General features: G+C 32.2%; 2 protein-coding genes and 1 pseudogene across 2 annotated transcripts; all 3 read right to left on the bottom strand.

Moving 5' to 3' along the window:
- Positions 1-1,641: 1,641 nt before the first annotated feature.
- Positions 1,642-4,136, bottom strand: LOC114756983 (BRASSINOSTEROID INSENSITIVE 1-associated receptor kinase 1-like; annotated as a pseudogene).
- Positions 4,137-6,396: 2,260 nt separating this feature from the next.
- Positions 6,397-9,936, bottom strand: LOC114756975 (BRASSINOSTEROID INSENSITIVE 1-associated receptor kinase 1-like). The gene is made up of 8 exons (XM_028945968.1): positions 9,867-9,936; positions 9,551-9,683; positions 9,398-9,469; positions 8,670-8,813; positions 7,711-7,782; positions 7,521-7,592; positions 7,332-7,411; positions 6,397-6,460 (listed from the first exon to the last, which is right to left on the bottom strand). Exons 1-8 carry the CDS (start codon positions 9,934-9,936, stop codon positions 6,438-6,440), a joined length of 666 nt encoding a protein of 221 aa, XP_028801801.1. The 3' UTR covers positions 6,397-6,437.
- A 2,781-nt stretch (positions 9,937-12,717) lies between these two features.
- On the bottom strand, positions 12,718-17,271 carry LOC114756991 (BRASSINOSTEROID INSENSITIVE 1-associated receptor kinase 1-like). Its single transcript, XM_028945985.1, has 8 exons — positions 17,022-17,271; positions 16,155-16,287; positions 15,998-16,069; positions 14,974-15,117; positions 14,050-14,121; positions 13,860-13,931; positions 13,677-13,756; positions 12,718-12,921 (listed from the first exon to the last, which is right to left on the bottom strand). Exons 1-8 carry the CDS (start codon positions 17,143-17,145, stop codon positions 12,899-12,901), a joined length of 720 nt encoding a protein of 239 aa, XP_028801818.1. The 5' UTR covers positions 17,146-17,271; the 3' UTR covers positions 12,718-12,898.
- Positions 17,272-21,087: the final 3,816 nt, after the last annotated feature.

Here is a 21,087-nt window from a genome sequence, read left to right as displayed (position 1 = left end):
TTAGGGGTAATTTAGAGAAAATTGATAAATATAAGAAATGGGTCTTATATTTAGGACTAAAACTAACTCAACAATTAGGTCCTATATTAAGGACCGGAGGAGTATACTCCTAACTCCTATTTGGCCCCCTCTATTTTTTTTGCCAACAATTGGGCCTCCTCTATCCTCGTCCAGGTTCCACCCTCCTCAAATCTAGATTAATCAAAAGAATTGGATTCCAAATAGTTATTTCTCTGATCCTAAATATAAGACCCATTTACACTACAAAATGAGTCTTATATTTAGAACCGGAGGAGTATTTAAATATCCCTATTGGTCCGCAGTCAGATTTTCATTTGCTCAAAAACTAGCAAAGCATCATTAAGTTTGAATTTTCATGATTATTTGCATTGTCCATTTGAATTAACGATGGAGAATTGATTTTGCACTATACGAAATAAATATGTGAGAATAGTTTTATGTCGTGACGTGAAAAATGTTAAATTAATTCAAATAACTTTGTACCATATAAAATAGAGTATGTGGGGTATCAATTGATAAGAAATAAGCAATGATATGTGAAGCCATTGATTAGCCACTTGTTAAAACTTTTAAGGTATGTTAATTAAATATGAAAGCAGTTTTTACAAAAAAATTAAAACTTTAAGGTATATTATGTAAAGCTACATTTTGCACACCAAAGCACAATAATCTAATGGAAAGCCAAACATAAGATACACAAACTAGAGAAAGTAGGAAATATATCATCTCAACCATCCACCACAACTGCTAAACCACTCACATAACAATGCCAAAAGAATAAAGAAATGATGGAAATGGGAACTCATCATTATATAATAATCTCTCTAGTCTTTCAAAATGGAAGGAGTATGAGCCCAAAAGGCAGAGAAAAAGTGCAAAAACAGGGCAAGAAGCAAAGGATCCAACATGAAATAGTAATCACAGAAGATGCAGCAGAGTTGCTACAGCAGCAGGTGATGTTGGAAATGAATGATTATGGGGACGAGGGGCCTCCAGCTGTAACAATACAATTCATAATTCACACAAATCAAGTGAGTTACAGAGTTGCACACTACTGCACAAGCATATCAGAACTCAGAAGAGTGGCCTCCACCTGCAGATCACACTTCTAATATATTTTTGTGCATCTTTATGATTGACTAGGTTTACATGTATTCATGTTTACCTATGAATCTCTCAATCTCTAGTGATACCAAACCAAGAGGATTCTTTTTACATATATACATGTACATCAACAAGTTTAGTTAAGCTGGATCTCGAGAGCTTATTAGAGTTGGAGCATACCTCCAGGCTCAGAACGTTTATAAAGATACTTACAGATCAAGCACCAACAAGGTCCTTATATACATAGTGAGATTTGAATTCATCACTTTATGGGTTAGTTATGAATCAATTTCTTACTAATTAGACTAACTTTTGTTGGCAAAACAGGAGGATTCTTAAGTAGCATGAATAGATGATACCATATTAAATACCAGTTTCATTTAAAAAGATGACTAAAAACTTGCATTGTATTGTCCCTTTATGTGACTATAGACTGTGTATGGAAAACACGAGAGCAGCAAAAACAAAACTGAGATATAAAACAGCAGTATTAAGGTAAAACAAGAATACACAAACCTGAAGGAATTGGTGCGATTTGAAACCTTGGTGGAGGTGGAGGGAACTTTTGTGGATTTAATCCTGGATTATTCCGAAAACTGTGCAGTAGGACATGATAATTAGCAAGGTGTTTACATGTGATCCCACAAAAAAAGGGCTATGAAATGTAAACAAAATTATTTGTGCCAACCTCCTGGGAGTAAAACGTGCAAATGAACCATTCACTGGGATATCTCCTGTTAACTGGTTGCTTGAGAGATCACTAAACAGTCACAAAAAAAAAAGAAGAAGATGTAAGTACAATTAGACTTCTAAATTTGCATTGTGCAATAGAAAACTAGCTTGTAGGAGGAACACGCACAGGACTTGCAGAGAAGCTATGGTAGTCAGGGACATAGGAATGTTTCCCGACAAGTTGTTATCGTTGAGACGCCTGTTTCATAGAGCAGAAAGAAATGAATCATTCAACCATAACCTGACTTTAACATCAACTACATGAATATTATTAATAATTTCGTTTGGATCTAACAAATAAAGTGGAAACCCCCCTGACTAGTTTCAATTAATTATCATGTATTTGAAAGTAATAATTGCTGTGATGACTGTAAGCTCCATGTCATAAAGACAAACAGAAGAAATTTGAAGAGACTAAGGAAACAATGACATACAGAACAAGTAGCTTTTTAAGGTTGCCCAATGAGTCTGGGATGGGACCGCTTAATCTGTTCATGGAAAGACTCAGGTTAAGCAAACTGTCAAGTTTCCAAGCTCCTTTGGAATTGCTCCGGTTATATTATTGTCATAAAGTTCCCTGTGGTAAAAAAACAATATTTTAGATTTGACTAATTATAACATCAAAAAACTGTATTTAAAAGATCAGAACTTAGAACTAGAGATCTATGAACAAGGAAGAGAAACTTATTTGACTTATCTTCAGGACAGTATAGAGGAGAAAAAGAGATGACGTTTCTTTCGAAACAGACATTGCTAGAAGGTAAGTGTAGGCGCTACAAAGATCCCAGATAAAGTTTTAGGATTTAAGGTCTAATGTTTATGACCGTGAATTAAAAAATCAGTTCATAGCTTGTATACTCAATATAACAGTAGTGTTTATAAGATCATGTTTAAAGAAGCCTCTGGGGAATAGCAGAAGAGAATATCTCAGTTAAAGTCTAATCTTAAAAAAAATCCTAGCGTCAGATAATTGAGGCAAATCGACTTAACAATACTTTAGATTCTCAACTTACAAGGACAGTAAATTTGGGAGCTGACCAAGCTGTGGAACCAGATTACCAGAAAGGTTTGCATTTCCAAGACCACTGAGACAAAAACACAAGTGAATTGTTTACACTACGTGTGGTAAGAATCTTAAATTAAGGTTAAAACCATCATAAAGTACTTACATATGGATCACACTATTGTTAAGGTTGCATGTAACATGAAACCAAGTGCAGGGATTTTTAAGGGTAGGATCCCAACTTTGGAGAACATTGTTAGGATCAGCCATGTTGGTTTTTAATGCATACAAAGCATCACCTGTCGTAGAGAAATCAATTTTAAGGTGAAGACATCCTTTATATCAAATCATATTTAATCCTACACAAGGTAAACATCATGAAAATCACGAATCGTGCTAATAAAAGCTCAGTTACACCAACTTATGGGAACACACAAATGTCAACCATGTTGTAATGGGAAATATGTACAGAAATAAGAAACACGAAGGCCAACTTGCTAAAGACTAGACTCATAAAAGAAATATAATTGCCAAAGTTCTGTTATGAGTTTCACGTGGGGAGCCTTACAAGAGTAATAAGGTCTATCAGTTTAAGGACCTCTTCCACCCAACAGACTTATCTTTTGAGATTAAGCTCTTCTTTTGGATTTATACTCATAACATTGATACTTTTATTGAGAGTTCAATGGGCTAGCCACGGAAGATCTTGACCGGCAAGAGGCCGAGTGAAGTGTCATCTGTCAGGAATGTCAGCGTCTAAGCAAGGGTGCATTGTTACAAGTTCTACACCAGGGAACCTCGAGAGAGAAATGGGGTATAAAAGTTCAAATGGCTCTTTCACCCCAACATGTTAGTATTTTGAGATTGGAGATAAGTTCAAAGGACTCTCTCATCCAACATTCTAGTCTTTTGTTATTAAGCTCTCCCTTTCAACTCGTGCTTGTAATAATCTCATAAGGAATCAGAATCAAAGATACCCTCTGGCCCCCATCACTAAACCAATGGTAAAAATGAAGAGAAATTAAAAATTGAACTTGACACTTGATGATCAAGGAAAGCCAGAAGCTAATGAAACAAAAGATACCACCAAGATGAAAACCTTTTCATTTTCCTTCAGCTTAAAGGTGAATGATCAGTTCAACAAAACAGAATTAACTGAAAGAAGCCTGTAATGAAACTCACCTTCCGCATTGGCAGAAACATTTAGAACCAAATCAAACGCTAAAATGGCCAAAAGAAGATACGAACCGATCGAAGAAGAAATCACTCCCTTCATATCTCTCTATCTTCTTTGGCCACATTTCTGAGAGCTTCAGCCATATTATATAGATTTCATTGATACAAATGCACAGAATTAAATCGCAATTGAATACTTATTAGCCAACTCATATCTTTGAAAGAAAGTAACATTCAATGAGAAAAAAGGCTGTATAAAAGCAGTATCAGTATATAGTTAGAGAAGGTGACTTGTGGTGTTTTTGCACGCAATCCAACACATGAAATTCTAACATCTGGACCTGCAAGTTCTTTTTAGTGGAGTAGTTTATGTTTTTATTATTGTTAATCATATCATCATTATTATTTTGTTACTAAATACTACCTCTGGTTCTAATTATAAGACCCAGTTGACTAATTTGAGGAGATTAAGGAAAGAAGTTAAGGTAGTTATTTGTAATAAATAGGTATTATCTTTCCTAAAATATCCTTACTAATTAACTATATTAGCTAGAACTATAATTATTAGAAGGACTACCTTGAAAAAAAATGCATAAATATAAGAGACAAAATGGATTGGGGTTTTATATTTAGAACCAAAATAAAAATCAAACAGGGTCTTATAATAAGGACTGGAGGTAATATGTTGAACATAGAATTTGTCTTCCGAAGAACTTCCAGAACACTACTCCAATACTGTTGACCAATATTCAAAGTCAACCTTCCTACACTACGAAGCAACTTAGTCCTTTTTTTTTCCTAATTTTTCACATGGTTAATGATTTGATCGAGAAAGTCAGAGTCAAAAAATTTGCAGCGTAATTTGCTTCCTTAATCTTACAATAATCAGGCTCAGAGATCCCAGGAAAAAATAAATTTCGTTGCACGTATTTACTCCAGAACCAGTAAATCATCGCAAGTTAGAATGTTTATAATTATATTCCATAAAATTTTTTTACAGTTATTGTTGTTAGGGAAAATTAGAGATAAATCCCTCATTGAGGATTCAATTAGTAAATAAGGCCTAGGCACTTTGTGCAATTTAACTTTCCTAGTGTGCAACTTAACTTTCTTCATATGCAATCCATCTTCACTTGTGTGGAATTATATTTTCTTGTCTTACATGTGCAATTGAATATCCCTTGTATGCAATTTAGTTTTCCTTTTGTGCAAGTTATTATCCTTATGTGCAAACTAGTCTATTGTATCCGAATAATATTTTGTATAAATCATCTTCCTTATGTGTAATTCAATTTCACTTATGTGCAATTTATCTTCCTCTGTGCAACCCATTATCCTAGAGATTGTTTGCCAATTAATTTTCTAATGAGGGATTTATCCCTAATTTTTCCTTTTTGTTACTATCTCTAATTTATAATATACTCGTAAGTCACTTCTACAGATTCCTTAATCCACAATATAAGTCACTTGGACAGTAATTAATTCTTATTTATTAATTTTGCCCTTTCAATCAATAATTAAATACGACTCCTTATATTTTTCTCTATCCTTAACAACATTATTTAATATCAATAAAGTTGGGAAAAAATTAAATTGAGACAGGTTTAATGAGTCAATTATTATTTTTTTTGTCATGATAAATTAGTTAAAATGGCTTATTGTGAATCTGGCATGGTATAAAGAGAGTAGTCGTCTAGTTAAAGTATCATTCATAAGAAACAATTAATGGCCCAAAAATCATGTGTATTGACCTCTTGTAACTGTTTAAGCTCATGTGCTCAAATTTAGATTACTCAGTCAAATTGCGAATATTAAAAGAGTTATATAAACATGTTTGACCTTATCACAGGGGGGGAAAAAAGTTAGACTAGATCAATCATAAAATATTAAAAAATTAATTAATATGCAAGTTATCGTAATTTTAACTCATTATAAATTCTTTGCTCAAATTAATTGAACGTAACTCATCAGCCTTTTTTATGTAATAATTTTACTTAAATTGAAATAAATTGTCTTTTTTTCAAAACAAATCATTTTTAATTAAGTCTCTGTTGTTATTTATTGGGTCCTTGTAAAGTGAAGGGTATGCGAGGCATTATTGATAAGAAATAACCAATGTATAAGAAACCATCTAAGTAACAGCTTGTCACAAATTTTAAGGTAGTAACCATGTAATCTCAACAATCCATTGAAACTGATAAGCCACTCACATAACAGTACCACTGCTAATGTATAACAATGAGCCAAAAGGGCTAATCAACACACACATAAAACATAGAAATTATCAAACTAGGAGCTCATCATCTGGTAACAATCTCTCTAGTCTCAAATTGAAAGGAAGCCCAGAATCAAGAGATAATAGGCAGAAGCTGGGCAAGAGTTTATGGTGTTGCAGAGATGATTATGCAGAAGACGGGCCTCCAGCTGCAACAAAACAATGGACAATACACACAAATCAAGTCAGTTATAGAGTTTTCATATACTATCTTCGGTCCTAATTATAAGACATCGTTTGCACTCTACAAACGAGATCTTATAATTAGGACCGGTGATAGCGTGTGTGTGTGTAAGTACATATATATGAGATAATGTTAGACACAAGTTTCATATAGAAAGATGGGTGAAAACTTGATGATTGAGTCAATTTGTTAATTCTTTTTTTTTTTAAAACAAAAATTTGTTAATTCTTTTAACAAGGTCATGAAAATATACTTGTAGCCTAATGATATAAATGCTCCCCTGCTAGTAGAAGATTGCAAGGCTCCCCTGCTAGTAGAAGATTGCAAGTTCAATATTATTTGCAATCTCAGATCATTAGTACTTGCCCTTCTAATTCACATGAGTAGAAATCTCAAGAAGAGAGTATAATTCTACCATATCATTTCGCATTCAGTTGACTTCACATGAAAAAACACGATCGAGGCATAGTCTTATAGACATCTTGAAACCGAACAAAGAATTGTTTTGAAACTTCAATTAAAAGACTGAGAGCAGCAAAAACAAAACTAACAAAATACTCCTCCGGTCCTCAGATTAAGGAAGTTAAGTAAGTTAGTTAATTATAAGAAAAGTGACACATTTTTCCTAAAACACAGTAATCGTCTTTTTTAATATCCCATTTCTCTCTTCTACTTGATTATGGTTGAGGGAGTATCCATAGGGTTAATTTAGAAAAAATTGATAAATATGAGAAATGAGTCTTATATTTAGGACCAAAATCAACTCAAGAATTGAGTCTTATATTAATGATCGGAGGAGTATAAAAGAAGTAGTAGTAAAACAAACATCCACAAACCTGAAGGAGTTGGTGCAATTTGAAACCTTGGCGGAGGTGGAGGGAACTTTTGAGGTTTTAATCCAGGATTATTCCGAAAACTGCAAAGTGGAACATGATACTTAGCAAAATTGCTACATGTGATCCCACAGAAATAGCCATGAAAGCTAAAAGAACAATTAAAAAAAGTTAATTATTATTAGTACCAACCTCACGGGAGTGAAAAATGCAAAGGAGCCATTGATTGGGATATCTCCTGTTAGATTGTTGCTTGAGAGATCACTAGATTCAACAATAACAGTGGTTTCAAGTTTCAATCTTTTCAAAATTTACGATGAAAGTACAACTAATTATCTTTGCATTATGTTGCAGAAAGCTAGCTCATAGCAGTAACACTCACAGGACTTGCAGAGAGGCAATGGTTGTCAAAGACATGGGAATATTTCCTGATAAGTTGTTATTGTTGAGACGGCTGTTTAAAAAGAGCAGAGAGAATTAGTGTTTTTAGATATTAAACTAATGGAACAGTGGAGAGCTAAGTATGGTGCTCAACTCAGAGAATGTCTTGCTGACTTATGACAAATTGCTGGTTGGCAAACTAAACGTGCCAACAATGGAATAAATATTTCAAGTGCAGAAATGAGTGGTTCATTTATAACTGAGTTTAATATTCTTGGTTTGGATGGAAAGAAAATATAGAGAGAAAACTGAAAATATAATGTTATTAACCCTGCTGTTTGGACAAAGGAGAGAAAATATGAAGGAATAAAAATGAGCAAACGTCACAATGTTAATAATATCATTATATCCTAATTTGTCATATCTCATGCCATCATTAACAAAGCTATATAAAGATAAAAATTATGAAAATATTTTCTAGTGGAGAAAAAATATATTTTTCATATTTGTATATATTTAAAAATAAATTGAAAGGAATACGTTTTTTATATTTTTTTAAGGTGTCCTTGTGGGTTAGTCGGAGTGAGAAGACAGCATAAGTGGCGTAAGAAGAATTTTCTTCCCAAAATCTCTCCATATTTGGAGAGAAAAGTTGGCAAGAAAATGGGGTGGATCCACCTCCTCATTCTCCCCGTTTTTTCTTTCCTCACTTTTCTTCCCTCATCTAAATTAAACAAGCAAGGAAAAACTCCAATCCTCCCATATTTTCTTCCTCTTGACTTTTTCTCCCATATTTATAGTAAATGATCTTCTTGGCAAGGAAAGGATTAGTAAAGTGTATATCTCTTCATGAGACACATGCTCAATATATATGGTAAGGGACAGATAACAATAGCTTAAACTGTCTATCAAAGTGAGAACTACTAATCCTAGAAAGACATTAAGGAAAGCATGACTTACAGAAAACGTAGTCTTTGAAGGTTGCCCAACGTGTCTGGGATGGGGCCACTTAATCTGTTGAAGAAAAGATCCAAGCTCACCAAGTTTGTCAAATTTCCAATCTCCTTCGGAATTGTTCCTGATATATTATTGCTATAGACTTCCCTGTAGCCCAGAACAACATTATTTCAGATTTGAACTAGTATAGTATTAGAAAACCATAATTAAAATGTCAGAAAGCATAGCATGCAAAGGATTGAATCCTTGAAATGTAATAGAAGCGGATGTTTCCAGCTGGTGACAATTAAAACAGCCAAGCAAATGGCTGTGCCTTTCCAGCTCAATGTTAAGGTTTGCTGGAGACTTGGTGGTGTTGAAATATTAAAACCCACATTGAGTAGTAAGAGATAATGGAGTGTTTAAGTGAGTTGGTTCTCCTATCTCAAGAAGCAACCAAAGAGCTTGGATATCAGGACTTATAAGTTTCGACAGATGAAGAAGGAAGAGCAACTAATTTTATTTATCTTCAGAACAACATGGAGAATTAATACCAAATTAATATCTACTAAGATTTTGAGCTTTGTGGTAGTAAGTTAAGAAATCTGTTCATAGCCTGACTGCTCAATGCATCAGTACTGTTTATAAGATCACCTTTCAAGAAGCCGCCAGGTGATAACAGAAGAGAAAACCGATCAAAAATTATTATTAAACAGCATATTGGTATCAGAAAATGAGGCAAATCATCTCACAAATATTGCAAATTTGAGAGCTGACCAAGCTGGGGAACCAGTGGACCTGAAAGGTTTGCATCTTCAAGATCACTGTGAGAAAACACAGATCAATATTTTAAACTGTGCAGTAAGAATCTCAAATGAAAGTCAAAAATCGCAAAAATTACTCACATGCGGGTCACACTATTGTCACTGTTGCTTGTAACATGAAACCAAGTGCAAGGATTTATAAGGAGAGCATCCCAACTTTGGAGAACATTGTTAGGATCAACCAACTTGGTCTTCCATGCATACAGCGCATCCCCTGTCATAGAGAAAAGCAATTTTAAGGTGAAAACATCCTTAATATCAAATGATGTTTAGTCCTCCACGAGGTGAACGAAGGTGACAACGGACTTCATTTCATCAATTTCATGGGAACACATAAAGGTGAATGATCAGTTCAACAAAACAGAATTAACTGAAAGACGCCTGTACTGAAACTCACCTTCAGCATTGGCAGAAACATTTAGAACCAAATCAAATGCTAAAATCGCCAAAAGAAGAAACGAAGCCATCGAAGAAAAAATCACCCCCTTCATATCTCCTATCTTCTTTCGCCACATTTCCGAGAGCTTCAGCCATATTATGTAGATTACATTGATACAAATGAACAGAATTAAGTGGCAATTTAATACTCATTAGTCAAGTCATATCTTTGAAAGAAAGTAATATATAATGAGAAAAAGACTATATAATTATTGCACGCAACATCCAATGCTTGAAATTCTAACATCTAGATCCTGGAAGTTCGTTTCAGGGGGGTTGGATAATAACAGAACCATAGTCTTAAAAGTACTTTTACGGTATGCGAAGTAAATATGTGAAGGAATTTGCTTCGATTTACGGAAAAGTGCTTTTAAAAAGTGATTTTGAGTGTTTCCAAACACCCTCTTAGTGTCATAGTTTATGTTTTTAATCATTGTTAATATTATCATTATTATCTTGTCACTAAGTACGTTGAACATAGAATTTGTCTTCTGAAGAACTTCCAGAACTTTGATTAATCTAATGCTTCAGAGTTTAGAGTATTACTGAAAGTCAACCTTCCTACACTACGAAGTGACTTGATCTTTTTCTTTCTTTTTTTTTCAAGTCTTCATCTGGTTAATGATATGCTCAAGAAAGTTAAAAAATTTGCAATCTAATTTGCTTTCTTAACCTTACAATAAATAGGCTCAGAGATCACAGAAAAAAAAATTTGTTGCAACATATTTACTGCAAAGCCAATGTTAAAAAAATAATTAATGGTCCAGCAATCATGTAATTGACCTAGCTCATGTGCTCAAATTGCGAATATCAAATAGTTTTATAAATACGCTTAGACCTAGATCAATTACAAAAAAACAAAATATTGAGAGAAAAAATTAATATGTAACTTCCTATAATTCCAGCTCATTTTTTTTATCAAGTTTTGTAGTTTTTTCTTTTAGTGGGTCTTAATGTTAATGTGTTAATTTTCAAACGAAATGATATTATTAGCTGATAACTTGGCTCTTATTCAACATACATTTAAATTAATTTTGCTACATGTACTGAGTGAAATCAAGATAAACCATATTACAAATTACTTCTTTAGTCTTTAATATAAGACTTAATTGTCCTTCACATATTTATTAATTTTTTTAAAATTCTTATTGACGGAATCAAAAAAGATAATTGGGTGTTTTAAAAAAATATGTCATGTTAACTAATTTAACTAATATTTTTAATATACTCAGATGAATTAATTAGGTTGACTATAGGAGTATTCTTTTTTCAATATAGAACCGTACAAGAGGACTTCAGCACGATGGTCCACTTCAGGACCTCATGCAGCGATGGAGGCTGTGAGCTATATATTACAAATTATATATAGATACAAAGAGATAGTTATCAACATAATAACTTTTTTTTTTATGTTAATAATAATACAATTTTATTTTATCATTTTATATTTTAAAAAATTCTTTATTTTCTAGTTTGTGACAACTTACATGTCGCTTAATCAGCACACACATTAGTCTTTATTAACAAGTTATAGGTATAGAAACTAATCCCTATAACTAAGAAATTGGCAAAAACAAAATCCCTATAACTAAGAAAACTGTAAGGACCTAATAAAAAATTATAATACCCAATCAATTGAAATTATAAAGATTGACAAATTAATTTTGGCTAAAATATTTTGTTAGTAGATTTATGTTCACTTCAAAACTAACAAATAATCCAAGTTAGAATATATTATGATTATTTGTAGCATGTACAGAAGCTAATCTGTATAATTGAGAAAACTGTAAGAACCTAATAAAAAACCATAATAATATCTGATGAGTTGAAATTATAACGATTGACAAATTATTTTTTTCCAAAATATTTTGTTATTAGACTTATGTTTACTCCAGAACTAACAAATAATTCCAAGTTAGAATATATTACCATTATTTGTAGTATGTAAAATGGAGCGTGCGAGACATCATTGATAGGAAATAACCAGTGGATGAGAAACCGTTTGACCAACAACTTGTTACAGCTTTTAAAGTAGCAGCTCTTCTATTTTTGTAAGATTCAAATTTTCGAATTGATCTGGTCCTTTTTATAAGATTTAACTTAGGATTGTTAAAACATTAAATGTATTTTTATCAATTATACTTCTAATCAATTGTATTATCTTTTATTCCATATATTCTCTTTAATCTTTTTTCATTATTTCTCTCTCTTACTTACCCTCTTATAAAAAAGGGCATGATTGGAAAAAAAAACACACAATCCTTACATATTTGTAATATTAATAAATTTCTTATACAGTGTGATTCAGTTAATTGAATCTCATAAAAAAGATTGGAGATTGTATGTATAAAGGGTGTTTGGATTAACTTATTTTAAATAATTTTGCATTGCATGAGGCAAATACTTGAAAAAAATTTTGTGCTGTAAAGCGCAAATTAAGAGCATATGTATGCCTTTTTATTGAAAGTAGGAAACTAGTAACCATGTAATCTCAGCGATCCATTGCAACTGATAAACCACTCACACAACAGTACTAACTGCTACTCCTCCGGTCCTAATTATAAGACCCAATTGAGTTATTTGAGGAGATTAAGGAAGTAAGTTAAGTTGGTTATTTATAATAAATAAGTGTTGTCATTCCTAAAATATCCTTGCTAATTAAGTATATTGGCTAAAACTATCATTATTAGAAGGATTATCTTGGAAAAAAAATGCATAAATATAAGAGACAAAATGGATTGGGGTCTTATAATTAGGACCAAATAAAAAGTCAAATGGGGTCTTATAATAAGGACCGGAGGAGTAATACATAACAGTATGCCAAAATAATGGCCCATCAACACACACACACACACACACACACAGAAATTATCAAAATAGGAACTCATCATCTGGTAACAGTCTCTCTATTGTCAAATTGGAAGGATTATGAGCCCAGAAGCAAGAGAAAATAGGCAGAAACTGGGCAAGAGTTCATGATGTTGGAGCTGATTATGCAGAAGAGGGGCCTCCAGCTGCAACAACACAATTGTTAATCCCCACAAATCAGGTCTGTTACAGAGCTTGTGTGTGTGTGAGACGATGTTTGATACAAGTTTCATATAAAAAGATGGCTGAAAACTTAATGACTCAATTTGTTAATTCTTTTAACGATTGACTCAATTTATTGACTGAGTCCATCATGAAAATCTGTGATGTGAGCCTATAGCCTTATAATCTAATGGCATAAATATTTTCTTGCAAGTAGAAAATTATGAGTTCAGTCCGTCTTATAACCTTAAACATTAGTGACTGCCCCTCTAATTCAATATATACTACCTCCGGTCCTAATTATAAGACCCAGTTGACTAATTTGAGGAGATTAAGGAAAGAAGTTAAGTTAGTTATTTGTAATAAATAGATGTTGTCTTTCCCAAAATATCCTTACTAATCAACTATATTGACTAGAGCTACAATTATTAAAAGGACTACCTTGGAAAAAAATGCATAAATATGAGAGACAAAGTGGATTGGGATCTTATATTCAGGACTAAAATAAAAGTCAAACAGGGTCTTATATTAAGGACCGGAGGTAGTATATGGTATGAGCAGAAATCTTAAGAACAGTACAATTCTTTCATATCCTTTCATATGCAGTTGACTTTGCATGAAAAACATGGATCTTGAAACCAAACAAAGAATTGTTTTGATACTTTAATTATAAGACTGGAAACAAGAAAAACAAAACTAACAAAATATAAAAGTAGTAGTAAAACAAACATCCACAAACCTGAAGGAGTTGGCGCAATTTGAAACCTTGGTGGAGGTGGAGGGAACTTTTGAGGTTTTAATCCAGGATTATTCCGAAAACTGTTAAGAGTGGAACATGATACTTAGCACAATTGCTGATCCCACAGAAATAGCCATGACGGCTAAAAGAACAATTAAAAAAATAATTATTATTAGTACCAACCTCATGGGAGTGAAAAATGCAAAGGAGCCATTGATTGGGATATCTCCTGTTAGATTGTTGCTTGAGAGATCACTAGATTCAACAATAACAGTGGTTTCAAGTTTCAGTATTTTAAAAATTTTAGATGAAAGTACAACTAATTATCTTTGCATTATGTTGCAGAAAACTAGCTCATGGCAGTAACACTCACAGGACTTGCAGAGAGGCAATGGCAGTCAAGGACATAGGAATGTTTCCTGATAAGCTGTTATTGTTGAGACGCCTGTTTAAAAAGAGCAGAGAGAATTAGTGTTTTTAGATATTAAACTAATGGAACAGTGGAGAGCTAAGTATGGTTCCCAATTCAGAGTGCAGTTATCAAGTAATATGATTAATGTGCTGCTAACCTGTACCAAATTTCTGCTTGGCAAACTAAACGCGCCAAAAATGGAATAAATATGTTAAGTGCAGAGATGAGTGATTCATTTACAATTGAGTTTAATATTCTTCGTTTGGATGAAAAGAAAAGTAGGGAGGCAAAAAATTGATAATATAATGTTATCATTCCTCCTCTTTGGACAAAAGAGAGAAAGTATCAAGGAATAAAATGAGCAAATGTCACAATGACAATAATATCATTATATCCTAATTTATCATATCTCATGTCATCATTAAAACTATACAAAAATAAACATTATCAAACAATTTTCAAGTAAAAACATCTAAAAATATATTTTTCATATTTATATATTTAAAAATAAATTGAAAAGAATATATTTTTCATATCTTTTAAGGTGACTTGGTGAGTTGGTTGGAGTGAGAAAATAGCATGAGAGGTGTAAGAAGAATTTTCTTCTCAAAATCTCTCCATATTTGGAGAGAAAAGTTGGCAAGAAAATGTGGTGGGTTCACTTCCCTCATTCCCCCCCCATTTTCTTCCTCTCGACTTATTCTCCCATCCAAACATGGGAGAAAGGAAATGATCTTCTTAGCAAGAAAAGGATTAGTAAAAGTGTATCTCTTCATGAGACACATGCTCAATATATATAGTAAGGGACAAATAACAATACCTTAAACCATCTATCAAAGTGGAAACTACTAATCCTAGAAAGACATTAAGGAAAGCATGACTTACAGAAAACGTAGCCTTTGAAGGTTGCCCAATGTGTCTGGGATGGGACCACTTAATCTGTTGAAGAAAAGATCCAAGCTCACCAACTTTGTCAAATTTCCAATCTCCTTCGGAATTGTTCCTGATATATTATTGCTATAGACTTCCCTGTAGCCCAGAACAACATTATTTCAGATTTGAAAAAGTATAGTACTAGAAAACCATAATTAAAATACCAGAAAACATAGCATGCAAAGGATTGAAGCCTTGAAATGTAATAGAAGTGGATGTTTCCATTTGGTGACAATTAAAACAACCAAGCAAATGGCTGTGCCTTTCCAGTTTAATGTTAAGGTTTGTTTAAGAAACACAGTTATTTGCTGCTTCTGGTATCAAACTGATCACTTCTCCTTTGTTGGCTAATTAGTCCGTATCGTTTCTTTAATAGCCCATACCAAGGGCAACTTATTTGAATTATCTTCAGGACAATACAGAGAATCAAAGCCCAAGTCTCAGGTGATTGTATCTACTGAAGTTTTAAGCTTTGTGGCAGTGAATTAAGAAATCAGTTCATAGCCTGCCTGCTCAATATAGTAGTACTGGTTGTAAGATCATTTTTCAAGAAGCTACTAGGTGATAACAAAGGATATGATGGAGACCTGGTGATATTGAAATATTAAATCTCACATTGAGTAGTAAGAGATGCTCAATGGAGTGTTTAAGTGAGTTGCTTCTCTTATCCCCAAAAACAACGGAAGAGTTTAGACATCAGGACTTGGTAGTTTCGATCGATGGAGAAGGAAAAGCAACTAATTTTATCTATCTTCAGGACAACGTGGAGAATTAATACCAAATTAATATCTACTAAGGTTTTGAGCTTTGTGGTAGTAAATTAAGAAATCTGTTCATTGCCTGACTGCTTAATGCATCAGTACTTTTCATAAGATCATTTTTCAAGAAGCCGCCAGGTGATAACAGAAGAGAATACCGATCAAAAATTATTATTAAACAGAATATTGGTATCAGAAAATGAGGCAAATCAACTCACAAATATTGCAGATTTGAGAGCTGACCAAGCTGGGGAACCAGTGGACCCGAAAGGTTTGCATCTCCAAGATCACTGTGAGAAAACGCAAATCAATATTTTAAACTATGTGTGCAGTAAGAATCTCAAATGAAGCTCAAAAATCGCAAAAATTACTTACATACGGACCACGCTATTGTCACTGTTGCATGTAACATGAAACCAAGTGCAAGGATTTACGAGGCTAGCATTCCAACTTTGGAGAACATTGTTAGGATCAACCAACTTGGTCTTCCATGCATACAGCGCATCCCCTGTCATATCAAATGATGTTTAGTCCCACACAAGGTAAACGAAGGTGACAACCGACTTCATTTCATCAATTTTATGGGAACACATAAAAATGTCAACAATGTTGTAATGGGAATTATGTACAAAAATAAGAAATAGGTGTAACCGGCACAAGTTTTCAAAAGAATCACATCCCAAAAGCTAGCTGTTGGAATTGGAAAACCAAAGGCCTTATTAGCCTCTTCTTTCAAGGTCGCCCTCCGAATATGAGACTTATGACAATGCATCCCCTCGAGAGAAGACATCCTGACGGCTCCATAATATGGCATTTCACTCGGCATTTTAGTCAGCCTCTTGCCAGTTAGAAACCTCATAAGTAGCCCTCTTTGATTGGCCAAGTCTCAGTAAAAGCACTAATATGATGAACACTAGTTTTTAGAAGAACCACATCCTAAAAGCTAGTTATTGGAGTTAGAAAGCCTAGGGCCTTGTAAGTCTCCTCTTCTCATTCAAGGTAACCCTCCCAATAAAAGGCTCAGGGCAACAACTTGCTAAAGGTTAGCCATTGTCACATTCTCCTAAATTCTAGACTCGTAAAGAATGGGGATCAATGAGAACTTCAAGCCCCAAACAACGAACCAAAAGTTGAAAAAAAATGAAAAGAAATTTAAAATTAAACATGCCACCTTCTGATGAAGATGAAAAGCTCATCAGATTAACAACACAAAATTCATCAAACACAAAAGTTACCACTCACCTTCGGCATTAGCAGAAACGTTTAGAACCAAATCAAACGCTAAAATCGCCAGAAGAAGAAGTGAACCCATCATCCTCATGTCTCTCCTATCTTCTTCCTCTACATTTCCAAGAGCTTTAGCCATACTATTATATAGACTAGATTCATATAAATGAACAGATTCAAGTCGCAATTGAATTAGTCATCAGTCAAAGCATATCTCTGAAAGAAAGTAATATTCAATGAGAAAAAGATTAGGGGATTCTAGAACATGTTTCGTTGTGTTTTTGCAAGTGATGAAAATTCGAATGTCTTGACGCCGCAAGCTCGTTGGCGTAGTGTATGTTTTTTTATATTTTATCGGTAAAAATGTTGAACGCTGGAGAATGTTGATCGGTCAAATATTGCTGAAGATAGCTAAGTCAAAGTCAACCTTCTTCACAATACATCAAATTCCCTCATTTAAATTTTTTTTTTCCGTCCTTCGTCCAATAATAAAAAACTCGTGATACTCAAAGAATCAAACACGTAGAGTTATACTCAAGTAAGAATTTAAAGAGGTGTAAGGAGACCGTTATAGATTTTTTTTTTTGTTGATCATAAATTTTATTTTTAAAAACCTCTTTTTCTATTTTATATTTTTGTGTTGCCTCCAGTTCTAAATGTAAGATTTAATTTTTTTATATTTAGGATAAGAGGTAATACTATCTCCGGTCCTAATTATAAGAGCTAGTTAACTAATTTAAAGAGATTAAAGAAAGAAATTAAGTACTACCTCTGGTCCTAATTATAAGAGTTAGTTGACTAATTTGAGGAGATTAAAGAAGTAAGTTAAGTTAGTTATTTGTAATAAATTGATGTTGTTTTTTCAAAGATACCCTTGCTAATCAAGGGTGTTGGTGAGAACTATCATTATTAGAAGGACTATCTTGAAAAAAAATACATAAATATCAGAGACAAAGTAGATTGGGGTCTTATATTTAGGATTAAAATAAAAGTCAAATAAGGTCTTATATTAAGGACCAGAGGTAGTAGTTATTTGTAATAAATAGGTATTGTATTTCCTAAAATATCCTTGCTAATTAAGTGTATTGGCTAGTATTATCATTACTAGAAGGATTACCTCCAAAAAAAATGTATAAATATGAGAGACAAAATGAATTGGGGTCTCATATTTAGGATCAAAATAAAAGTCAAATAAAGTCTTATATTAAGGACCAGAGGTATTATCAAATTACAGGACTTTTAGTCAATATCTACATCAGCCATAATTTATAGATTATGAGCATATAAACCTACATTTACTGCCTTTAATCCCTAACATAAGAATTAAATAAATAATTTAGGGATATTAAAAAAATTAATTAAATTAATTATTTGTAATAAATCTGTGTTAATTTTTCTGGCCTCTGTAATTATGTATAATCTATAGAGATCTTTTGGGAAAAAATATAAGTTTGTGAGATAAAATCAATTAACAGTTTATAAATAAGCTATTAATTATTATTAAGATGCTGGTAAAAAAAATATTATAATTAAGATCAAATATATTTCCCAACTATAAGGATAGATAAAACTGTAAGAACTCAGGAAAAAAAATCTGTAGAAAACTTTTTAAAAATTAGATAAAACAATTAACAAAATGATTTTGCTTTTTTCCAGGACATTAAAAATGCTTTCTATCAATCTGTGGAGCCCAAACTGTTTGGGCCTAGAAGCGACATCAATGGCCCAAAGATGTCATAACATTTGGGAAGATAAAAGATTCAGAATAATGGGCCTAATTGAGATCCCGTGGAAAAATATATTCCAATGAAGTTATTGGTAGCCGAAAAAATGAAATAAAATCACAAGCTACAAACAGGCAGAATTAAATAGCGGGAAAATATTTTCTTACATAAAAATTAAAATGCATAACATTTATTATTATCATTCAATCATACTTTTTAGTTTATTAAGCTCATATCAAAAGTTAATAATAGTTTTATTCAAAAATAATATATTTCTTCGTAAAAATAATTTTTCGGAACTAGATTCCGGAATTTCGCAATGTTAAATCAATATTTTCCGTTAATATTTTCTTTTTTTTAATTAAACGTAAAACTGATCAATTTAAATTCAATTTCAATCAGATTTGCTTAAATTAGAACATTTTGATCATTCTACGTTAACGGCTTAATTTTCATGTTTCTTCATATTAATTAGAGAAACCCGTGCAAAGTACTTAATTACCCCCAGTAATTAAGATTAATATTTCTGAAACTACTAAATGACATGATATGATATCCAACGCGTACCTATAGTCACTTGCTTCATTTGCAAGTATCAATACGCATTATTACTAATTAGAGTTTCTTTTTCATAGGGGTAAATAATAATTAAGTCTTTTAAAAATGAGATTTTTTTTTTCCAAAAAATGAGATATTTTCGACCAATGAGATGAAATATTTTTTTTTTAATTACAAAAGACAATAAGCTAGAGCTTGAAGGCCACAGAACGCAGCAACTCAAAAAAGGGACAGAAAATTACTGGAAGAGATCCTCTCTCATATGAACATAACAAATAGATAGATTTTGATTATTAATTGGTTTCGTTTCATATTAGAAAACGCTAACTTTATTTAGTTTGTAATTTCATTTTCGTTAGTTTAATTTAATATTAGGTTTTAGTTTTATTTTCATGGTCTTTTTTTTTATGATTATGTTACTTTTTTTTTTTTACTAAGGCTAACGTTATTAGTACTTTTATGGTCATTTACTTTGGTGAGATTTGATTCTCAAATTGAAGTATCCCTTCACTGTTTTTCCATTGGATTGCGTTTACATGAAGTGATCAGTTTGATATAAATGGAGATAAGAAGTCAAATCATTAATTAAAAAAAACAAATCAATCCTAATTAATTTGTCATCATCAAGTAGTTAATTTTGTGGTTAGAAATAAGATCAGCAGATAGGGGGTTAACTAACTAACTAATTAACGACATGCACGAAGTTAGAAAAGAAAAAGGTCAAAAATATGTGATTAGTGTGAGAGTATGTGTCACAAGTGATAAGAAATGATGCCAACTAAAAAGACCAAATGGCATCGTCTTCAACACCACGTTACTCATTATGATCACTTCAACTTGTAGGGCACTATTATGACATACACGCACACGCTCTCTCTCTCTCTCTCTCTCTCTCTATAAATATATATATATATATTCATTTTTTAATTCTGGAAAAGAAATCTTATTTTTAACAATAGTATGTAATTTATATGTACTATCCCTAGTCCTTAATATAAAAGCTAATTGATTAATTTGGATACATTAAGAAAATTAGTTAAGTTAGTTATTTGTAATAAATAAATATCTTTTTCTAAAATATCATTGTTAATCAAGTGTAATAGCTAGAATTGTCATTAATACGATGACTAGTTTAAAAAAATAGATAAATATGATAGACAAAATAGATTGTGATCTTATATTTATGACCAAAATAAAAGTCAAATTAGTTCTTATATTAAAGGGTCGACGCCCTAAAATTTTCCAGACCAAATCACTATTTATATGACACTGTATTGATGTATTTTTGTTATTTTTTAACTGTGAAAATTCCTCCAATTAATTCAAAATTAAAAATAAAAAAAATAATCAGAACATGTATTCTTAACGAATCGTATTACCTAATAAATTTTTTTGTGATATATTATCCAACAAAAGTTGATATAATAAGAAGTTGGCAAGAATAAAATTCATGATGCAAGAATATTACCAATGGGTAATATATAAATGTCTATGTGGGCACTCTTTAAGCATTTGAATTATCTATTCCAAAGAAACCAATTTACTCTGTCATCTGTCATTACTATGTAAAAATTATGTGTTATTTCTTTTAATAAGGTATCAAATATGGGAGCAAAATCGTGAAATTAATGTAATTAATGTGAAAAAAAAATTAAATAAAAGAAATAAAGTGCAATCAAGATAAATTATACCCATGAATTGTGTCATGTGTTGATGTTGTTATTGACGCAAAAGGAAAGTAATTAAAGAAAATGTTTGCTTTGTTTTGACTTTTGCCTGGGGATAATATCCTCTTTGAA

The sequence above is a fragment of the Neltuma alba genome, unplaced genomic scaffold (genome assembly GCF_004799145.2).
Source record: "Neltuma alba isolate B1F8T4 unplaced genomic scaffold, ASM479914v2 tig00001416_pilon, whole genome shotgun sequence".
Lineage (NCBI taxonomy): Eukaryota > Viridiplantae > Streptophyta > Magnoliopsida > Fabales > Fabaceae > Neltuma > Neltuma alba.
This window is presented reverse-complemented; position numbering and strand designations above follow the sequence as displayed.

Excerpts from the sequence above, each read along its gene's own strand:
- LOC114756975 (XM_028945968.1), bottom strand. The coding sequence starts at position 9,936 with ATGGCTTCGTTTCTTCTTTTGGCGATTTTAGCATTTGATTTGGTTCTA. Across the intron at positions 7,412-7,520 it reads GCATTTTTCACTCCCGTGAG|TTTTCGGAATAATCCTGGAT; the intron begins GTTGGTACTAAT and ends TCCACTTTGCAG. Across the intron at positions 6,461-7,331 it reads AATTGCACCAACTCCTTCAG|CTGGAGGCCCGTCTTCTGCA; the intron begins GTTTGTGGATGT and ends GTTTTGTTGCAG.
- LOC114756991 (XM_028945985.1), bottom strand. The coding sequence starts at position 17,145 with ATGGCTAAAGCTCTTGGAAATGTAGAGGAAGAAGATAGGAGAGACATG. Across the intron at positions 14,122-14,973 it reads CTTCAAAGGCTACGTTTTCT|GCGTCTCAACAATAACAGCT; the intron begins GTAAGTCATGCT and ends CTTTTTAAACAG. Across the intron at positions 12,922-13,676 it reads AATTGCGCCAACTCCTTCAG|CTGGAGGCCCCTCTTCTGCA; the intron begins GTTTGTGGATGT and ends GTGTTGTTGCAG.